The sequence below is a fragment of the Dreissena polymorpha genome, chromosome 15 (genome assembly GCF_020536995.1).
Source record: "Dreissena polymorpha isolate Duluth1 chromosome 15, UMN_Dpol_1.0, whole genome shotgun sequence".
Taxonomy (NCBI): domain Eukaryota; kingdom Metazoa; phylum Mollusca; class Bivalvia; order Myida; family Dreissenidae; genus Dreissena; species Dreissena polymorpha.
In genome coordinates, this window is record NC_068369.1 from 44728235 (window position 1) to 44748169 (window position 19935).

The 19935-nt window shown below is 36.3% G+C and overlaps 2 protein-coding genes across 2 annotated transcripts in view; both read right to left on the reverse strand.

Annotated features, from left to right (window-relative positions):
- Positions 1 to 4547: 4547 nt before the first annotated feature.
- LOC127859946 (uncharacterized) lies at positions 4548 to 7898 on the reverse strand. The gene is made up of 3 exons (XM_052397588.1): positions 7620 to 7898; positions 6013 to 6121; positions 4548 to 4979 (listed from the first exon to the last, which is right to left on the reverse strand). Exons 1-3 carry the CDS (start codon positions 7675 to 7677, stop codon positions 4730 to 4732), a joined length of 417 nt encoding a protein of 138 aa, XP_052253548.1. The 5' UTR covers positions 7678 to 7898; the 3' UTR covers positions 4548 to 4729.
- Positions 7899 to 11189: 3291 nt separating this feature from the next.
- LOC127860599 (high-affinity choline transporter 1-like) overlaps positions 11190 to 19935 on the reverse strand; it is a 32335-nt gene continuing 23589 nt past the window's right edge. The window contains exon 10 of the mRNA XM_052398741.1: positions 11190 to 19800. Coding sequence (XP_052254701.1) covers positions 19114 to 19800 — 687 coding nt within the window. The 3' untranslated portion in view covers positions 11190 to 19113. The remainder of the gene's footprint in view (positions 19801 to 19935) is intronic.

Sequence of the window (19935 nt, forward strand, 5' to 3'; positions counted from 1 at the left end):
AGCTAAGTAAGATAAATTAACAAAAAGATAAATCGTTACTCGAGGCTACATTCCAAAAAATAATAGTCTTTGTACCGTGTAGCTTAGCTGGTATAGCATTGGACCTCAAATCCGAGGATCTCTGGTTTGATTCCCAGCCCGGCGGCAGAACTTGTCTAGAGGTTTGTAAAAAAAATCCTCTCTATGGCCATGTGTCACTTAGATCTGATTCAAGTATGACACTAATCAGTTTTTAGAATAATTATGTGCCCTTTGTTCTGGTTAACCAGCTTACCCAGGAAAAGTGTATGTCGGTTAAGTGACCGCCATGATATTAAGGAAAAACAAAACGGTTAAGTGACCGCCATGATATTAAGGAAAAACAAAAAAAAACGACATATACAATGCAAATAAAAAAAAAACAACCACGACATGCCTTTAGAAGCAGCAATACGCCAGGCATAGGTGCTATGCCGTTAGGGTTGATGAAAGGATGTAGTTGTTTATAGTTAACCCTTAAAGCGCTGGAGCTGAATTTTAAAGGCCTTTGCAAACAGTTTGGATCCAGATGAGACGCCACAGAACGTGGCGTCTCATCAGGATCCAAACTGTTTGCTATTCTGAAAGTATTCTTTGAAAAAAATCGAAGAAAATGCTAATTGTAGAAATTCTGCAGACGACATTTTAGCAGACGACAAATTTCCCAGCATGCAAAGGGTTAAACTTATGCTACTAGTGGTGGTGATGGTGGTGGTGGGGGGGGGGGGGGGGGGGTAGTGGTTACATGTGGAGATAATGGCTGCTTAGGAGATCATCGAGAGTATATGACTAAGATACTGAATACAAATTTATATGTTGACCAATAACATGAGAATATAACTGAGGAAATATTATTTTGTTAAACATTTAAACAGATCAATATCAGTACATGTAAATATAAATGTATTACCAAATGTCAGTGTTTATTTATGGATATCTGAAAAACAATTAAGTAGCTATGATCAATATGGCCGATCGTTGGTGTTGCTTTTTTCCCCATTATTTCATAAAATGTATCAGCCAGTCATTTCGCTTTCGTATTCAAATGAGTTCAATACAAGTATTTCTTTGTTTTATTTGTGCGATATAAACAATACACGCTCAAAGAAACATATATGACATATAATTTATTGCTTCGTTAAAAATACAATTCATAAACTTCTGTGAAATATTGCATTTATTTTGGTCCATTGTTATTAGATATATAGTATATTGTATGACACTTACTATGGAAAACGGGACATACCGCATGTGCCTTAGATGTAGTCACACTTTAGCTTGTGCAAACCGCACAGCATAATCAGGGACGACACTTGCCACTTTAATTGTGTTTTTGTATTAAGGAAGTCTTTCTTAGCGAAACTCAAGTTTATGCGGAAAGTGTCGTCCCTGATAAGCCTGTGGGACGACCCTTTACGCATTTGCCTTAAACACAGTTTTTCCCATGCGAGGCTCAAATTCTGTAAAACATGATATCAGGGTCATCATCACGTGACTTTGTGGGAACCGGTAAGGGGCGATTTTTTTCGAATAACGTTTAAAAGATTTTTTTTTTAAAGAATTTCAACTAGAGCATAAACGACCGATTTTTTTATGCTGCAAATGGCAGTGTGAAATACATCAGAAATACTTTATTAAAAACGAATGTGTTCTTGTTAAAAAAACTCTACGTGTACTGCATTAATTTATGCGGTTATGCTTCACGCAACGTGAAATTTTGTCACCGAGTTCAGACGTACTGAAGGATTTATTCTTATACCTTAAGATATCGACACAAACTGCAAGAAAAACTGCACTGAAGATTTTTGCAAATGAATTTCAATAACTTGAGATAATTGTAAAACAAGTTCTTAACTGTGTGTTTACATTCTATTCTGCCCGTGTGTAAACCCATGAACACCCTGTTGATTCTGCACCATTGCTGATATTGAAGAGAACAATGTGCAGTATTTCATACCTGTCCACAATATTAACTCTTTAAATGTGTCGCGTTCTGCGAAAACTGGGCATAATGCATGTGCGTAAAGTGTCATTCCAGATTAGCCTGTGCGGTCTGCAGAGGCTAATCAGGGACGACCCTTTCCGCCTAAATTGGATTTTTGCTAAGAAGAGACTTCATTTAAACGAATGATATCATAAAAGCGAAAAGTGTCGTCCCTGATTAGCCTGTGCGGACTGCATTACGCACTTTACGCACATGCATTATGCACAGTTTTCACAATGCTTGGTTAATGAGCTTGTGCAATTTTCCATCACTGACCAACTTTTCATTGAAACTTCCTTTGGTTTTGATAATGATGATTGACTTTGAAAAGGAATTCGATTCTCTCAAGTTTGATTTAATGGGGAAAAAAATCCACATTTTTCAATCAATCAATTTGGAGTTACATTTTTTAATGGAGTAGCATAATAATAATTATCCCCTTTTCTATAACACCATGACTTCAATTCAAAGCAATAGATTTTTATAAAATCTTATTACAGTAAAAAGAGGCTGTCAAAAAGGAGACCCGATAAATCTGTATTCTTTCCGCTCAATTACTGGCAAATAAAATTCGATTATTCGACACTCAAACACAATTAAAGAAATAGAAATTGATAGATTGCATATAAAATAATCTCTCCGTTTCCCCAAGATACTTATCTTTTTAGATACCGATAAAACAACTCAGCAAATATTATTATACACTAACTTATATTCTATTAAACTGTAAGCATACTTACATCAAACATTGTAAGGTATGGTACAGGATGACCTTTACCTGCACAGACCAATGGACGAGGCAAATAAAGAATAAGGAAGCAAAAACGGGGCTACTTATTCTAAAGAGTGTGTGTTACTGAAACAAAGATTCGAGTTAACATTCTTGAAATGTATCCTACACAATTACACGTTTTACCATTTCTTTATTTAAAAGGGACCTGTTCACAGTTTGGTAAATTGACAAAATTGAAAAAAAGGTTCCAGATTTGCAATTTTTCGTTGTAGTTATTTTATTTGCACGGAATTAATAATACTGAACATTAACCATGCTCTAAAATATCCATTATATGCATCTTTTGACGATTTAAATAACATTTAAAAAATACAAAGCGTTACAAACGCGAAACGATTGAATACTTTAAAGAGTTCTGTTGTAATCGTAGTATTTTGTGACACTACATGGATTGTGTATATAAAGTGAAAACTTCTATAAGATGTGTATCAACACGGATGGCCGAGTGGTTTACGCATTGGACTTTTACTGAACAGGTTCAGTGAATCGAGCCCAGGTTTGGATAACTTTTTTTATCTCTCTGTATTTTTTTATTGCTTTATACTGGAGCTTTTAAGTTCCGATTTTTACATTTATCATTTTAAAGCTTCTAATGACAAATTTCAAAGCATACTAAAATCTGTGAACAAGTCCCTTTAATATTATACAAAAATCAAATGCTCATATATATTATCAGCTTACGACCAGGACTTGTCGAGAAATCGCAACATCGGACGCGTTTAAAAGCATTGTACTCAATACATAAGATGTTATCATGTTTCCAGGTCCATTGACGTGTGGGGAAATTTGCATCAATAGCTACTTTTTCCTTTCTATTGATGTTTATCTTCGAGCGGTCAATATTCCTATTCTCTTTATCTATTCACTATAATACCTACAGGAAACAAAACTGAGTAAAAATATAGTTGTAAGCAAATTCTTCAAAAATGTATAAATTTGCGATACAATAAAGTTTATTTGCATTTGTTTGCCGTTGAACTTGTGAACGACGGGCTAAATCGTATTAAGTAAGCTAACAAAAATATAAATAACTTTACAATTTATCTATAAAAAAACACAATATGCTCATTATTCATTTTATTTTGTTGAAACATTTTTTCACAAGAATACAGACGATTTAGAGAAAATGAAAAGTAAAGAAACACAAAACATTTTAGCATGCCCTCGAGCGTCAATGTTTCGATTGTGTATGAAACCCGCCAACAAAGTTAATCTTAACATAAAATTCTGATAATGATTTTCAATATCAACTAACAACCATGACCAATGAGAATGTGTGTCACATATTGGCTAAAATATGAAAATCAAAATTAAAATTGAGGCCATAAATGATCATAGTCGCGGTATTTAAAAAGAAAACCGGCAAACTATTTTCAATATAGACCATGTTTATTGGGTTTTCTCAACAACAACAAAGAAATATTGACATACAAGTTGCAATATAATTATACTTAATAATTATTTAGAATATGCATTGTATCGGTTCAACAGCATGGTGCTTCAAATTATAAGTTTGATCTTAAATTCTTCTACTTAAGTTAAGAATGGCATAGGAATCGCTATAAATGTGGGACCAGACCCAATCAAGATAAACCTTCAAAAGTCTTGATCAATCAATCAAGTACACATTTCAAATGTAACAATTACTCGGTATGATCTAAATGTTTCTTCAAATTAAGACTTCGTAAACTAAAAACATTTTTAATTCAATCTTAGTCATAACATCGAAATCGAAATCAAAGAACTTTCATTGGTAACAAATAAAACAATCATTCTTATTGGTCTAAAATGCAACAACCATTTTAATTGGTCTAATTTGTAACAATCATTCTCATTGGTCTTAAATGTATCAAAGATTATTATTGGTATACAATCAATTTTAAGTTGAAATAACGTTTGAAATCGAGATAATTTGTAGTCGCGGAGGCACAGTATCAGAACCAGCCCTTGTTCTTCCTCGCGTGCTGCGCCGCCTGACGCTTCTGATTAACCTCGTGAAGCCCGCGACCATCTTTCTGCGTGAGGAACGCCAGGTATTTCGACAACTTCTTCTTTTGTTCTTCGTGGCGCGCTATTTCCTCCTCCATTTCGTCGTAGATGTCCCCGGTGGGCGCCACCTTGTTATTTGCGCGCGCTCGCTCTTTCTCCTCGTTTTCGCGCACCTGCTTCTCTAACTCTTTCTTCCTGCGAAAAGGGAGGTAATTTATAAATGTATTATCAGGATTTTAACGAGTTGTTAAAGGCAAATATACGGTGACATAAAGGGGACATAGGCAATATTTTATTTAACAGTCTCTATGACGTGCGCACCTCATAGCTATGACGTGCGCACGTCATAGAGTTGCATAAAGGGGGCATAGGAAATATTTTATTTGACAGTCTCTATGACATGCGCACGTCATGGAAATAGTTGAGTAAAATATTTCCTATGTCCCCTTTATACCGCCGTACAAATACCATTTATTATCTCTTCTTATTATTTTACAAGACATTAACAACTGTTTAGAGAACAATATAGACATTAACTTTAACAATTGTATAATCGACGACGCGGTTTGACATGTGCCTGATATCTCGGTTTCGCGGCATCGATGGAAAGTCGCTAAGCCTAAATATGTGTATATTGGCAGATTTTCGTTTTCTCATACCTCCAGAAATACCTATATAACACACAACTCGATATGAGATTGTCTTCATTTACTGGGTGTATGGCCATAAGAAGTATATAATTTGAAAACAAACACCTACAAACTCCGTGTGGAACCAAGTTATGAGGTCCTGTCGAGCCGATGTAAATAAGCGCATATGGGTCCAAACTCACCCCTTTTATGTACGATATTTGGTAAACCTGTGTTGATATAAACAATATGACCAGTGTGTGACTCATATGCCATTGTGTCACACCGGTCTTACGTAGTGACGTCACCATTTATGTATAGAATGACTCATATGCTGCATGATCGTGACGTCATTAAACCGTTCCTTATCCCAACTTTACAGTCCATAATGGTCCCTCCAAAAAAAGCCTGTTGAGCTCGATATGGACTATAGCCGAAAATGCAGTACGGGACAAACATGAACTACATGTATAACAAAAATGCAATATGGGTCCACTGTGAGACAAAATAGTAATAATTTGACCATATGGAGCCTATAAGAGACCACGCAATGATCCCCGTTTGGTTTCACTTCACACATGCACGTATTGGTATATTACCGTTTACAATGGTAAATCAGTCCCCCAATAGCGACGATCGCCAGGAGCCCACCTAGGATACCGCCGAAGAACGCTGCATTGGACACACCGTCGACCACACCAAGTTCCGCTGAAACAGCGCAGAAACTGAGCAATCATCACGACACACAAGTTTTAAGGGCCTCATTCTGGGAAATATGGGCTTAATGCATGTGCGTTAAGTGTCATCCCAGATTAGTTTGTGAAATTTGCACAGGCTATCAGGGACGACACTTTCTGCTATTTTGGATTTGCTTGTTAAAAGGAAGTTTCTTCTTAACGAAAATCCAGCTGTGGCGGAAAACGTCGTCCCTATTAGCCTGTGCGGACTGTACGTTGTTTAACAGTTGGACAAAAAAAACGTGCATTGTGTAACAGTCTGCCAGGAAACATACACATGTATCATTCAATAAGAAACTCGTAAATCATGTATTCTTCGGAGAAAAACTTGTATTTTGTTTAAAAGTCAGTCAGAAAAAACGTACACTGTGTAACACTCGGAAATAAAACACAAACATGCAACATTAAACCATAAAAAATCGCGAATTGCGTGAACATGTTAATAAAGACACTATTAAGCCATTCGAACAAGACATTAAGTATGTATAATATTGATTACGGAAAGCCATTCATTTAACCATTCTTTGTATTTATAAAAAAAACACTGTTCAACCACAAATCTGTGAAAATACAAGATCTATGTCAGACATGAATGACAAAACTACCTGTTTGTTCTTCAGTGAGCAGGGTACCACAATTCATGTAAACGAGTCTCGCTTTGGGAAAACATGGCTTAATTCATGTGAGTAGTGTAACAGGGTATTAGGGACGACACTTTCTTCTTGTGAGTAGTGTAACAGGGTATTAGGGACGACACTTTCTTCTTGTGAGTAGTGTTACAGGGTATTAGGGACGACACTTTCTTCATGTGAGTAGTGTAACATGGTATTAGGGACGACACTTTCTTCTGTGAGTAGTGTCACAAGGTATTAGGGACGACACTTTCTTCTGTGAGTAGTGTAACAGGGTATTAGGGACGACACTTTCTTCATGTGAGTAGTGTAACAGGGTATTAGGGACGACACTTTTGTTTATGTGAGTAGTGTAACAGGGTATTAGGGACGACACTTCCTTCTGTGAGTAGTGTCACAGGGTATTAGGGACGACACTTTCTTCTGTGAGTAGTGTACGGGGTATAAGGGACGACACTTTCTTCTGTGAGTAGTGTAACAGGGTATAAGGGACGACACTTTCTTCTGTGAGTAGTGTCACAGGGTATTATGGACGACACTTTCTTCTGTGAGTAGTGTAACAGGGTATTAGGGACGACACTTTCTTCTGTGAGTAGTGTAATAGGGTATTAGGGACGACACTTTCTTCTTGATAATTTCTTGTAAATAAAGTCTCTTCATAACGCAAATCCAATCAAGGCGGAAAGAGTCGTCCCCGATTAGCCTGTGCGGCTGCACATTCTGATCTGGGGCGACATTTTACGCACATGATTCAAGTCACATTTTCCGAGAGCGAGACTTATATGATGAAATCGATAAATTGTTTTATATAAAAAAAACTGCATCATTCTCACTTACGGTTCGTCAGATCCTTGTACCAAGGGTCATCGCTGCTGTTTTCAGTTATATTCGCCATGACGTCAACGTTACCTTTATCAATACGTCACATCAACTTTTTTAGAAAATACATTGATACGTTTCCATACTTGTTGTTCGAGTCTTTGTTTTTTTACAAAAGACTTAATGTTTTTGCAGTTGGTTAATAAATGAGTTCTTTCACATATTCTGGTCGTATAATTATTATTCCAAAAGTAATTATTTGGTTATCAATTTAATGATCGATACAAATAACGGAACATACAAGGATTCCTTCACTTATAATAAGTTAATGAAAGTGAGTTCACAAGACTGTACGAGTTACACAAATACACAAGAGCTATGTTAATAGTGTTAAGGCGATTATCGCGGATTGACCTTAAAAAAGTTAACATGTTGCTGTGCTAATCCAGATCGGAAAACAGCCGACGAAACAATTCGAATCTAATCGACGACCTCCGGGTATTTTCGTCAGTGATCATCGAGATCGAGATCGGCTTTCTCCGGATTTTTAACAATCGGAAACCATATGACGTCATTACAAGAAAAGGCATTACGTATTTTTTTATGCTCCCCGAAATAAAATTTCGGCGGAGCATATAGTTGCCAGTTTGTCCTTACTTCCATACTTCCGTCACACTTTTGTTACCGTTTCTCATAGCGCCTTCAATACATTACCAATCTCTTTCATATTTGACATGTAGGTACCTTGCATGGACCTCTAACTTTTGATGAGGTTTGAAGTCACTGGGGTCAACGTAACCGAGGCTAATATTAGATTTTTCCGTCACACTTTTGTTACAGTTTCTCATAGCATCCTCAATACTTTACCGATCTCTTTCATTTTTGGCATGTACGTACCTTGCATGGACCTATACCTTTTGATGATGCTTGAGGTCACTGGGGTAAAGGTCAAGGTCATCAAGGCTAATATGAGATTTTTCCATCGCACTTTTGTTACAGTTTCTTATAGCAACTTCAATACTTTACCGATCTCTTTTATATTTGGCATGTACGTACCTTGCATGGACCTCTACATTTTGATGAGATTTGAGGTCACTAGGGTCAAGGTTACCGAGGCTAATAACAGATTTTTTCTTCACACTTTTGTTACAGTTTCTCATAGCACCTTCAATACTTTACTGATCTCTTTCATATTTGGCATGTAGGTACCTTGCATGGACCTCTACCTTTTGATGAGGTTTGAGGTAACTGAGGTCAAGGTCACCGAGGCTAATAATAGATTTTCTGTCATGCTTTTGTTACTTTATCGATCTCTTTCATATTTGGCATGTAGGTACCTTGCATGGACCTCTACCTTTTGATGAGGTTTGAGGTCACTGGGCTCAAGGTCACCGAGGCTAATAATAGATTTTCCGTCACGGTTTTCTTACAGCTTCTCATAGGGCCTTCAATACTTTACCGATCTCTTACATATTTGCCATGTAGGTACCTTGCATGGACCTCTACCTTTTGATGAGGTTTGAGGTCACTATGTTAAAGGTCACTGAGGCTTATAATATATTTTCCGTCATGCTTTTGTAACAGTTTCTCATAGCACCTTCAATACTTTACCAATCTCTTTCATATTTAGCATGAAGGTACCTTTGCATGGACCTCTCACTTTTGATGAGGTTGTAGGTCACTGGGGTCAAGGTCAAGGTCACCGAGGCTAATAATAGATTTTTTAGGTGGTTATTAACACATAGATTGAGAAAGCGCATCATCGGGGAGCATCCATCAATTTCACTGATATTACTGTTTACATTAATTATTATGATTCTTCTGAATTATTGCTGCAATTTCCAGCTATTAAGTTGGTACTGAAAAAGTTTCTAATTTTGCCTGGTCTTGTATTCTGGGGGAAGTCGGAGTACCCGGAAGAAACTCCACCTGTCCGTTGCGATGAACACAAACAAAAATCGCGTGCTTCCGGGAACGGGCATTAAACCCTGGTCCACTAGGTGAAAAGCGCAAGTAATAACCGTCGCGCTAAACAGACAGAATAACACGTAGTTAAAACGCCAATAGGTCTATATAGAAAAAATGTAGGGCTAACAAGTTTTAAGTATTGAACATTTGTAAATATGGCCGTGGTTTATACGAATTTAATTACTTGCTTCTATTAAAGTATCAAGCCCAATAATTGAAAATAAGATTGTTCATTCATTGGCCATTCAGTATGTTAATAAGTTAACCTTTCACTTAACGTCTTTCAACATCAAAGACACATGGCAAATTGAATACAAACCTTGTTAAAGGGATCGTTGTATTTACCATTTATTTACATCTACTAAATTTATTTTTGTGTTTTCGACATATTGAGCACATCTGAAAACAAAGTTTACACAAGAGCACCTCCTTGCAGGTGCAGACCGCTCATCTATTTTTCTTTTTAAAGGTGAAGGGAACTATCTCAAAACTTCAATCAAAAAGGATGGATGAGTGGGGTGGAGAGGGATGTATAGTGTGGGGTTTGGTCATTTATTACATTATCTTCCAAAAATAAGAAATAAAAATGCAAAAACAAAATATTTTTTTTTTGGGGGGGGGGGATTCTTGGGTGGGATAGTTGGACGATCTTTCAAAAATAAAATAATAAAAATAAATATTTTTGTTTTTTTAACCATGATTCCAAAAATCGGGGGGGGGGGGGGGGGAATGGGGTAGGTTATGGTGGAGTCTATTGTAGTATGTCATGTAAGAGTTGTTTTGTTAAAGTATCAATCAAATCTGATCATAAATAACGAAGTCATGGCAATTTTTGCAAAATTTAATTATTTGACCTTGAGAGTCAAGGTCATTCAAAGGTCAAGGTAAAATTCAACTTGCCAGGTACAGTACCCTTATCATAGTATGAAAGTATTTGAAGTTTGAAAGCAATAGCCTTGATACTTTGGAAGTAAAGTGGATGTAAACACAAAATGTAACCATATATATTCAAAGTTACTAAGTCAAAAAAGGGCCATAATTCCGTCAAAATGACAACCAGATTTATGCAACTAGTTCCGTCAGTCCCCTTACAATAGTTTGTGAGTGTTCCAAGTCTGAAAGCAATAGCTATGATACTTTAGGAGTAAAGCGGCCCAAAACACAAAACTTAACGAAATTTTCAATTTTCTAAGTATAAAGGAGACATAATTCTGTCAAAATGCCAGTCAGAGTTACATAACTTTTCCTGCAAAGTCCCCTTATGATAGTTAGTAAGTGTCGCAAGTATGAAAGTACCGTAATAGCTTTGATGCTTTATCAGAAAAGTGGACCTAAACACAAAACTCATCCAAATTTTCAATTTTCTAAGTATAAAAAGGGCACATAATTCTGTCAAAATGCATGCCAGAGTTATCTAACTTTGCCTGCCAAGTCCCCTCATGATAGTTAGTAAGTGTATCAAGTTTGAATGCAATAGCTTTGATACTTTATGAGAAAAATGGACCTAAACACAAAACTTAACCGGACGCCGACGCTGACGCCAAGGTGATGACAATAGCTCATAATTTTTTTTCAAAAAATAGATGAGCTTATAAAAGGCCAATACAATATCACTACATCGACCTTTGCCCAACTTTATTCAAAATATAGAAGATTCTTGTATTCAAATAGACGAACTGCTTTGAGAAATATGAATGTTCTACAAAAAAAACAGCTATTAACATACTCAACGGAAGCAAATTTTTATATAAGTGACCCTGGACTGGGACATTGACCTTTGACCTACTGAAACCTAAGTAAATAGAAGTCTTATCTTATTAAAGACTAAGAACACTATAATGAAATTAGTCATGTCATCTGGTGGCTTTACTTGTAAAGGCAGTGGAAACATTTTATAACTCCATTCAAAACTCATTAAGACAAATAAACAGTTTACGTTTGCAACTGTTTTAAAGCATTTTCAACTTAACCTAGTTTCATAACAAGTTTCTAATTGGGTCGAGACAACCCTGTGACAAGACAAATGTTCTGTTAACATTGAGCAATAAATGCGCAATAAATATTGTACACGAATTTTGTAACAAGTTCAAACAGTTTGACCACGTTTCTGACATTCAGCATTTCAGTGATTTCTATGATGTTCTTAGGTTTTTGAACAAAAATAGAACCGACCCCCCCCCCCTCCCTGAAATATTTACTATTTAAATATTCAGACCAAGCTTCCTTATGACCCTATGATTGAGCACAGCTTCCTTATGACCCTATGATTGAGCACAAAAATGTCTAGAGTTTTCCTGAGGTATGTTGATGATAGACAAAAATGCTCAGTAAAGCTAAAATAATGTGAGTTGTCAATGAAATGCATTAAAAACAATTTTTATTTATTTCAGTCATAAAAATACTTCAATTGCTAACACAAACAATTGTAGAATCTGCAACCAACAATATGAACGGATACATGATAGCAACCAACAATATGAACAAATACATTATAGCAACCAACAATATGAACAAATACATTATAGCTGGCAAAAAAAATCCAGTATAGTTAGCTACAAACTTCCATTAGAACACATGATATGAATGGAATGCTCTTACTGATGTACCACATTTGTACACTTGGACATATTTCGGCAGTTTAGCAGAAACACTAAGTGAAAAAAGAGGAAAATAATGCCCAAAGGCACTCACCTGAGACTGAATCAGCTTAACTTACTTAAAGGGTAGTGTTAACCAAGTTTCACTACAGACATTTGAAACAAGGGCTGTTTGTAAAACATGCATGCCCCCATATGGGCTGTCAGTTGTAGTGGCAGCCATTGTGTGAATATGTTTTTTGTCACTGTGACCTTGACCTAGTGACCTGAAAATCAATAGGGGTCATCTGCCAGTCATGATCAATGTACCTTTGAAGTTTCATGATCCTAGGCCTAATTAATCTTGAGTTATCATCAGGAAACCATTTTACTGTTTCGAGTCACTGTGACCTTGACCTTTGACCTAGTGACCTGAAAATTGATAGGGGTCATCTGCCAGTCATGATCAATGAACCTATGAAGTTTCATGATCCTAGGTGCAAGCATTCTTGAGTTATCCGGAAACCATTTCACTATTTCGAGTAACTGTGACCTTGACCTTTGACCTAGTGACCTGAAAATCAATAGGATTCATCTGCCAGTCATGATCAATGTTCCCATGAAGTTTCATGATCCTAGGGGTAAGCATTCTTGAGTTATCATCCGGAAACCATTTTACTGTTTCAAGTCACTGTGACCTTGACCTTTGATCTAGTGACCTGAAAATCAATAGGGGTCATCTGCCAGTCATGATCAATGTACCTATGAAGTTTCATGATCCTAGGCGTAAGCATTCTTGAGTTATCATCTGGAAACCATTTTCCTGTTTCGAGTCAGTGACCTTGACCTTTGACCTAGTGACCTGAAAATCAATAGGGGTCATCTGCCAGTCATGATCAATGTTTCTATGAAGTTTCATGATCCTAGGCGTAAGCATTCTTGAGTTATCATCCGGAAACCATTTTACTATTTCGAGTCACTGTGACCTTGACCTTTGACCTAGTGACCTGAAAATCAATAGGGGTCATCTGCCAGTCATTATCAATGTACCTATGAAGTTTCATGATCCTAGGCGTAAGCATTCTTGAGTTATCATCTGGAAACCATTCTACTATTTCGAGTCACTGTGACCTTGACCTTTGACCAAGTAACCTGAAAATCAATAAGGGCCATCTGACAGTCATGATCAATGTACCTATGAAGTTTTATGATCCTAGGCCTAAGCGTTCTTGAGTTATCATCCGGAAACCACACGGTGGACAGACCAACGGACAGACGGACAGACATGAGCAAAACATTATACCCCCTCTTCTTCGAAGGGGGGCATAAAAGGCCCCACCCATGGTAGCATGTTTTCAAACAGATCAGAACCATTTCCGAATTCAGCAGATACATCTTATCTTTCATTTTACCTAGTGACCTAGTTTTTACCCCAGGTGACCCAGTGTTGAAGTGGTCCGACATACATGTATCATTGGGGCGAATGTTTCTGACCAATTTTGATTAGGATTGGGATACAAATGTGGCCTCTGGAGTATTCACACAGGGAAAACGATGGACAAAATGTGATCACAAAAGCTCACCATGAGCAAGTATAAAGTATAAACAAGTATTGGGTAAGCAAAAAGTGTAGAATACAATACAATGAGACACAAAATATAATATCTTTCATTGAAAAAAGATTTCACAAAAGAAACAAAATAACATAGTAAATCTACGTGTATAAAAGGAAAACTACTTAAACAATAAAACAAGAGGGCCATGATGGCCCTGAATCGCTCACATCAACTTAAATTCTATCAGACCCATATACAATCCCAAGCCAGATTTCATTAATTAATAAATTCTGACAAATGTTTATTAAGACGTGACAAAAACTGTGGCCTCTTTCATCTTCACAAGGTTTTACTAGAATTGGCCCAGTGACCTAATTTTTGACCGCAGATGACCCATATACGATCCAAAATCAGATATTATCAAGATAAACATTCTGACCATATTTCATTAAGATCAGATAAAAACTATGACCCAAATACAATCCCAGCCCAGATTTCATCAAGATTAACATTCTGGCCAAATTTAATTAAGTTTGGATGAAATCTGTGACCTCTACTGTCGATATTTTTTTAAATTTGACCTAGTGACCTATTTTTTGACCCCAGATGACCCAAATTCAATCCAAACCCAGATTTTAACAAGACAAGCATTCTGACCATATTTCATTAAGATCTAATGAAAACTGTGACCTCTATTGTCTACACAAGGTTTTTCTAATATTTGACCTAATGATTTAGTTTTTGACCCCAGATGACCCAAATACAATCCCAGCCCAGATTTCATTAAGATAAACATTCTGACCAAATTTCATAAAGATTGGATGAAAACTGTGACCTCTATTGTCTACACAAGGTTTTTTCTATTTTTTGTCCTAGTGACCTAGTTTTTGACCCCAGATGACCCAAATACAATCCAAACCCAGATTTCATCACTATAAACATTCTGACCAAATTTCATAAAGATTGGATGAAAACTGTGACCTCTATTGTCTACACAAGGTTTTTCTATTATTTGACCTAGTGACCTAGTTTTTGACCCCAGATGACCCAAATACAATCCCAACCCAGATTTCATCAAGATAAACATTCTGACCAAATTTCATAAAGCTTGGATTAACACTGTGACCTCTACTGTCTACACGAACAAATTGTTGACGGACGCATGCACACACGCACGACGGACGCCGGACATCACACGGTCACATAAGCTCACCATGTCACTTCGTGACAGGTGAGCTAACAAGTAAACAGCATCAGCAAAGCAATAATTATGCATTAAAAAATTGGGATATTTATTTAACAACAATAAATTTTCTAGATTCTTGTCAACAGTTACATAAAATGCTGTAAAATACTTAACAAAACAATGTCATATATCCAAACAAGTATAGGTAAAGGTAAATCAAAACTTAAAATCATACACCAGAACAAAAACTTTTGCAGGCATAAAGCAAGAATACAATTTTTATAAATATCTTACATTCTTCTTTCAAAATAAGTGAATACAAGAAGTTCAAACTTAAGATTCTTTTATCAAAATAAATAATGACCAGAAAGGTTCACATACAGATTGGCACGAATGCTGGATAGTATAGATACATGGGAGGGGGCACATCAACAGCTTATGCAATATTATACATTCCAAAAACATGTTATATTTTAATAAACACGTATTTATTAATGGTAACATAGCATTCAGGTAAAGGTCTCATTTTGCAATAGGTCAGTAAAACATTTATTTTTTTATTTAGAAAAATATTGCCCTTAGGAAAACATTTGCAGGTTCAGAAAATTAAGCCGTTGTAGTAAATTTAGTATGATTATATTTTTGGCTATGTACAAAGTTATCTTTGAGATTTCATACATGCATGAAACAAGAGATTATTCAATGCTCTGATATGTATAAAGATTTAGAGGATATTCCATTTAAAATTTTAATTTATCTTGTATAGTTTAAAATACTTTATCATATTTTCAAACTCACATCCATTGTCAAAACAGATGAATTGTTATGTTTATATTTTACAAACTTGCATCCAAAACTAACTCATAAGTAATTGACGCCTTCCCTGATTTGAAATAAGTACAGCAAATAAATAAAGCAACTAACAACAGCACCAACATCTTCCAGTATATCAGCACAAGTTGAACAATTAAGGTGTTCGTCAGAAGCACAATGCCCCCTATTGCGCCGCTTTGAAAAATGTTGTTTTTTTACCTTTGACCTTGAAGGATGACCTTGACCTTGAACTTCCACCATTCAAAATGTGCAGCTTCATGAGATTCACATGCAATATTGCAAAAGTAATGGCAAATGTTAAAGTTTGACGCCCTACCGGGGGCATAAAAAGAGGGCCACAAAGGTCCTTAAATTCTCACCTAAGTTCATGGAAACTAATTGTTGAAGACTTGTCCTGATAGAAGGCGTAAACTCAGTGAGAGAACAATGGGCTAGACCTCAATAAATAAGAAATGTGTCCATTACGCATGGATGCACCTACTTTCCACTAATGTGCCAAAACTCCTCTGATGTCAAACTTACCTCATAATGTCTAAATGATACTTTTTACCCCTACATTTCACCTTGACCTTTGAGGTTATTTGTGGTAATTTATAATAAAATAGAATGATTTATGAAAAAGTCACAGTCTGAACTAGCTGTTTTATGGCAAAATTTGATCCATGAACTCTTAAGCGTGACCTTGACCTTTGAGGTGGGGAGACTGCTGCTACACGTGAGACTTCGCCTTCTGATAATGGACATTTGCGTCAAGACATGAAAAAATTCATCAATTTATGGCTAAGTTATGGCCGAGGCAAGACATTTTGCACATACATAAAGACGGAAAAGCGTACAGTGTGACGACTTCATGCTGCATTCTTTTAAAGGGGGCATAAAAACAATAGAACCTTAATAAAACAATAATACATTATAAATGATTCACACAAGTAAAAATAATTATCATCATACAACTGTATACATTGCAGTCAGGGGACAGTAACATGTGTTCAATATTATGAACAGGTGTTGATACATATTACTACATAAACCTTATTTATGACTAGATTTTTCTAAGATTTAAACTTACATGACCAAGATATATTCATGACCTTAATATGACTGGGCCTTGCTAAGGTCAAAACCAACATTCTGAGCAAGTTTCATCAATATTGAGTTGAAAATGTTCCTAACTCTAGTGGTAAAGAGTTTTTTAACACTTTCAGTGCTGGAACTGAATTTTGAAGGCCTTTGCAAACAGTTTGGATCCAGATGAGATGCCACAGCCACAGAACGTGGCGTCTCATCAGGATCCAAACTGTTTGCTATTCTGATAGTATTCTTTGAAAAAAATCGAAGAAAATGCGCATTTTAGAAATTCAGCAGACAGCATTTTAGCAGACAACAAATTTCCCAGCATGCAAAGGGTTTAGATATGACCTTATAACCTTATTAGTTTTTGGATGCACATAACCCAGATTCACACTAGACCTAGATATTATCCACATAGACACTGTGAACACTTTCTATCAAGATTGAATTAAAAATGTCTATCTGGAGTTGTAATTAGCTCCAAGTTGACAACACACATCACACACTGCATGACAAATGATGCTGGACATACGGCAATCAAAAAAGCTCCAAATTTAGCAATTCTTGCTTAGGGGAGCAAAAAAAACATAAGCAACAAATGTATAATTAAATACTATCAAAAACCTGCCTCTGATTCAAACAAGAACTTGACAACCAAACAACTCAGTAAAAAGACATTAACTTGTAAATAAAAACATGGTGTTCAACAGATCAAACAGTTATACATATAAATGTACAATACAAGTTATATGTATAATCCTTATAATTAAGAAACCCAAGCAATAAAAAGGAAAACAACATACATTATGCAAGCAAGATAATGGAAAACAGCCTACATGATGCCAGCAAGATAAAAGGAAAATAGAATAAATGATGCAAGCAAGAGAAATGAAAACAACATGTACATAAAACAAGCAAGATGGAGGAAAACAGCATTCATGATGCAAGCTAGAAACAGGAAAATAGCATTAATGATGCAAGCAAAACACAGAAAAACAGCATACATGATTCAAGCAAGCAAAAGGAAAACATATGATGCAAGCACTATAAAGGAAAACAACATACATGATAAAACTTATATAAATATAAAATAATCTTTGGAACCCAGTTGTTTAATAAATGCCCTTAGAAATGAAGACACTCTGCATAAAATGTTCTGCAAACAAGCCAAAGTGTTCCTGAAAGAGGTAACAATGTAATGTGTACAGTGGTGTTCTGTCAACAAAGTGTAGAGTGATATATACACCCATGAACACATACAATGATAAAATTGAATACAGAAAGATGCATGTCAATTGATGCTTTGTTCACAGCTTATTGCATATAGAAATGTATATTGTATAAATGACAGATCACACCTATAGGACTGAAAATGACAGAGACCTTAATTGAGATTCGTTCTGGAAAATCTGTGTTTAATGCATATGCGTTAAGTGTTGTCCGTGCACGCATTAAGCCCAGTTTTCCCAGAACAAGGGTAAAGTACAGAACATGACAGAGCATGCTTGCACAATAGATCGAGATATTGCATACCTACATTGGGGGAACAAGTTTATGATATATACAGTCATTAAACAAATGAAATTGTAAGACTTCATGACTAAGCACAAGATAGGGTTAGGTAGCAAGATAGACATATTGAAACGCTTACAAAATAAAAATACAGGGGTGGGCAAAAAAATGAACATATTGAAATAAGGTCCAAATAACACTGAAATACAGTTTTCACTTTATTTTATGTAGAAAAAAAGAGGTAACACAATACTGAAATATCAGTATGAATACATTTAACTTTCTTCTGTTTTAATATTCTTCATAAAATAATACTAGTGTCTGTGGCCAGGCAATATATGTAAGTAAAACAAGATTCTGTGACTAGCATCATAATTAGAATAAAATTAGTGCTATTTTAAAGATGATTATTAATAAACTTAAATATGACTTCCACTTAATGCAGGTAAAAAGTCCATTTTCAGAGGATAAATTTAATATGTATCCCCATGAAAATCATTATGCATCACAAAGAAGAATAAAATGAATGATATTATGAGTGTCTTCTGCATTCAACAAAGTGGAAAACAGTTCGGTTTTCTCTGTTTATTGGGTGATTTTGGCAGGAAATGATATACATTACTACACATAACCTTGAATGCAGATCATCAGAGACAACTATAATTTTGTGCCCTGTTTGCCAGCATCTGCTGGCAAACAGTTGGCAGGAGACCAGTGCTGGGATCCAGATCAAAAACCTTGTATTGTGCGCCCTGTTTTCCAGCCTCTAAAGTTGACAGGGGGTTAATGCTGAGAACACGTCCAAATACCTATAATTTTGTGCCCAGGTTACCCGCTTCTACTGGTGCAGGGGACCATTGCTGGGAACCAGTCTTCTCACAACCATGGTCACATGATATGTCATGTGACCCACTGGAGAGATCATTTGAGGAGAGGTCACCAGACTGTTTTTCGTGATTACAGGGCACATTCCTGTCTGGACAGCGACACAACTGTGTGGCTGAATTGGACTGGGGAACTTCAGTCAACTCACATGTCGGCGCCGGATTGTACGAATGCTTCATTCTTTTTAATATTCCGAATATATCACAACTCTTTGGGAAGACTTCTTTTAAAAACAAAACATTAGTGATTAAAGATACGACAATAATGATTGAGAAGGACATGACCATGGAAAATGTTCTAAATGGAAAAACTTGCCCTATATTGTTATCAAACCAGGGGTATTTTATGATCGGCTCAAATTTCAAATACGGTTCACCAGCTCCGAGCCGCAAAACTGCACCTGTGAGGAAACCCAGAAATGCCCCGTACGCGTTCGTGAACTTCAAAAACAGAGCACACGTCAGCTGTGGAAGAACAATGACGAAGACGATGTCGGCTGCAAGAATGAAGAGCCCATATATGATGGGTACAAAGATGGAGATTGTTGTTGCCATGGCACCCACAATGAGGATCACGAGACGCTGAACCCAAAGTAGCTCCCTTTCTGAGGCCTGCAACAGGGAGAAGAAATATTGGGTAATTGGAGAATAAGGAAGAGTGAGGTTGTTAGGATTTGAGTTATGGTATGTTTACAGCCATGCTCTAAAGATACCTAACACAAATAAAACTTTGAACAAATGGTTAAA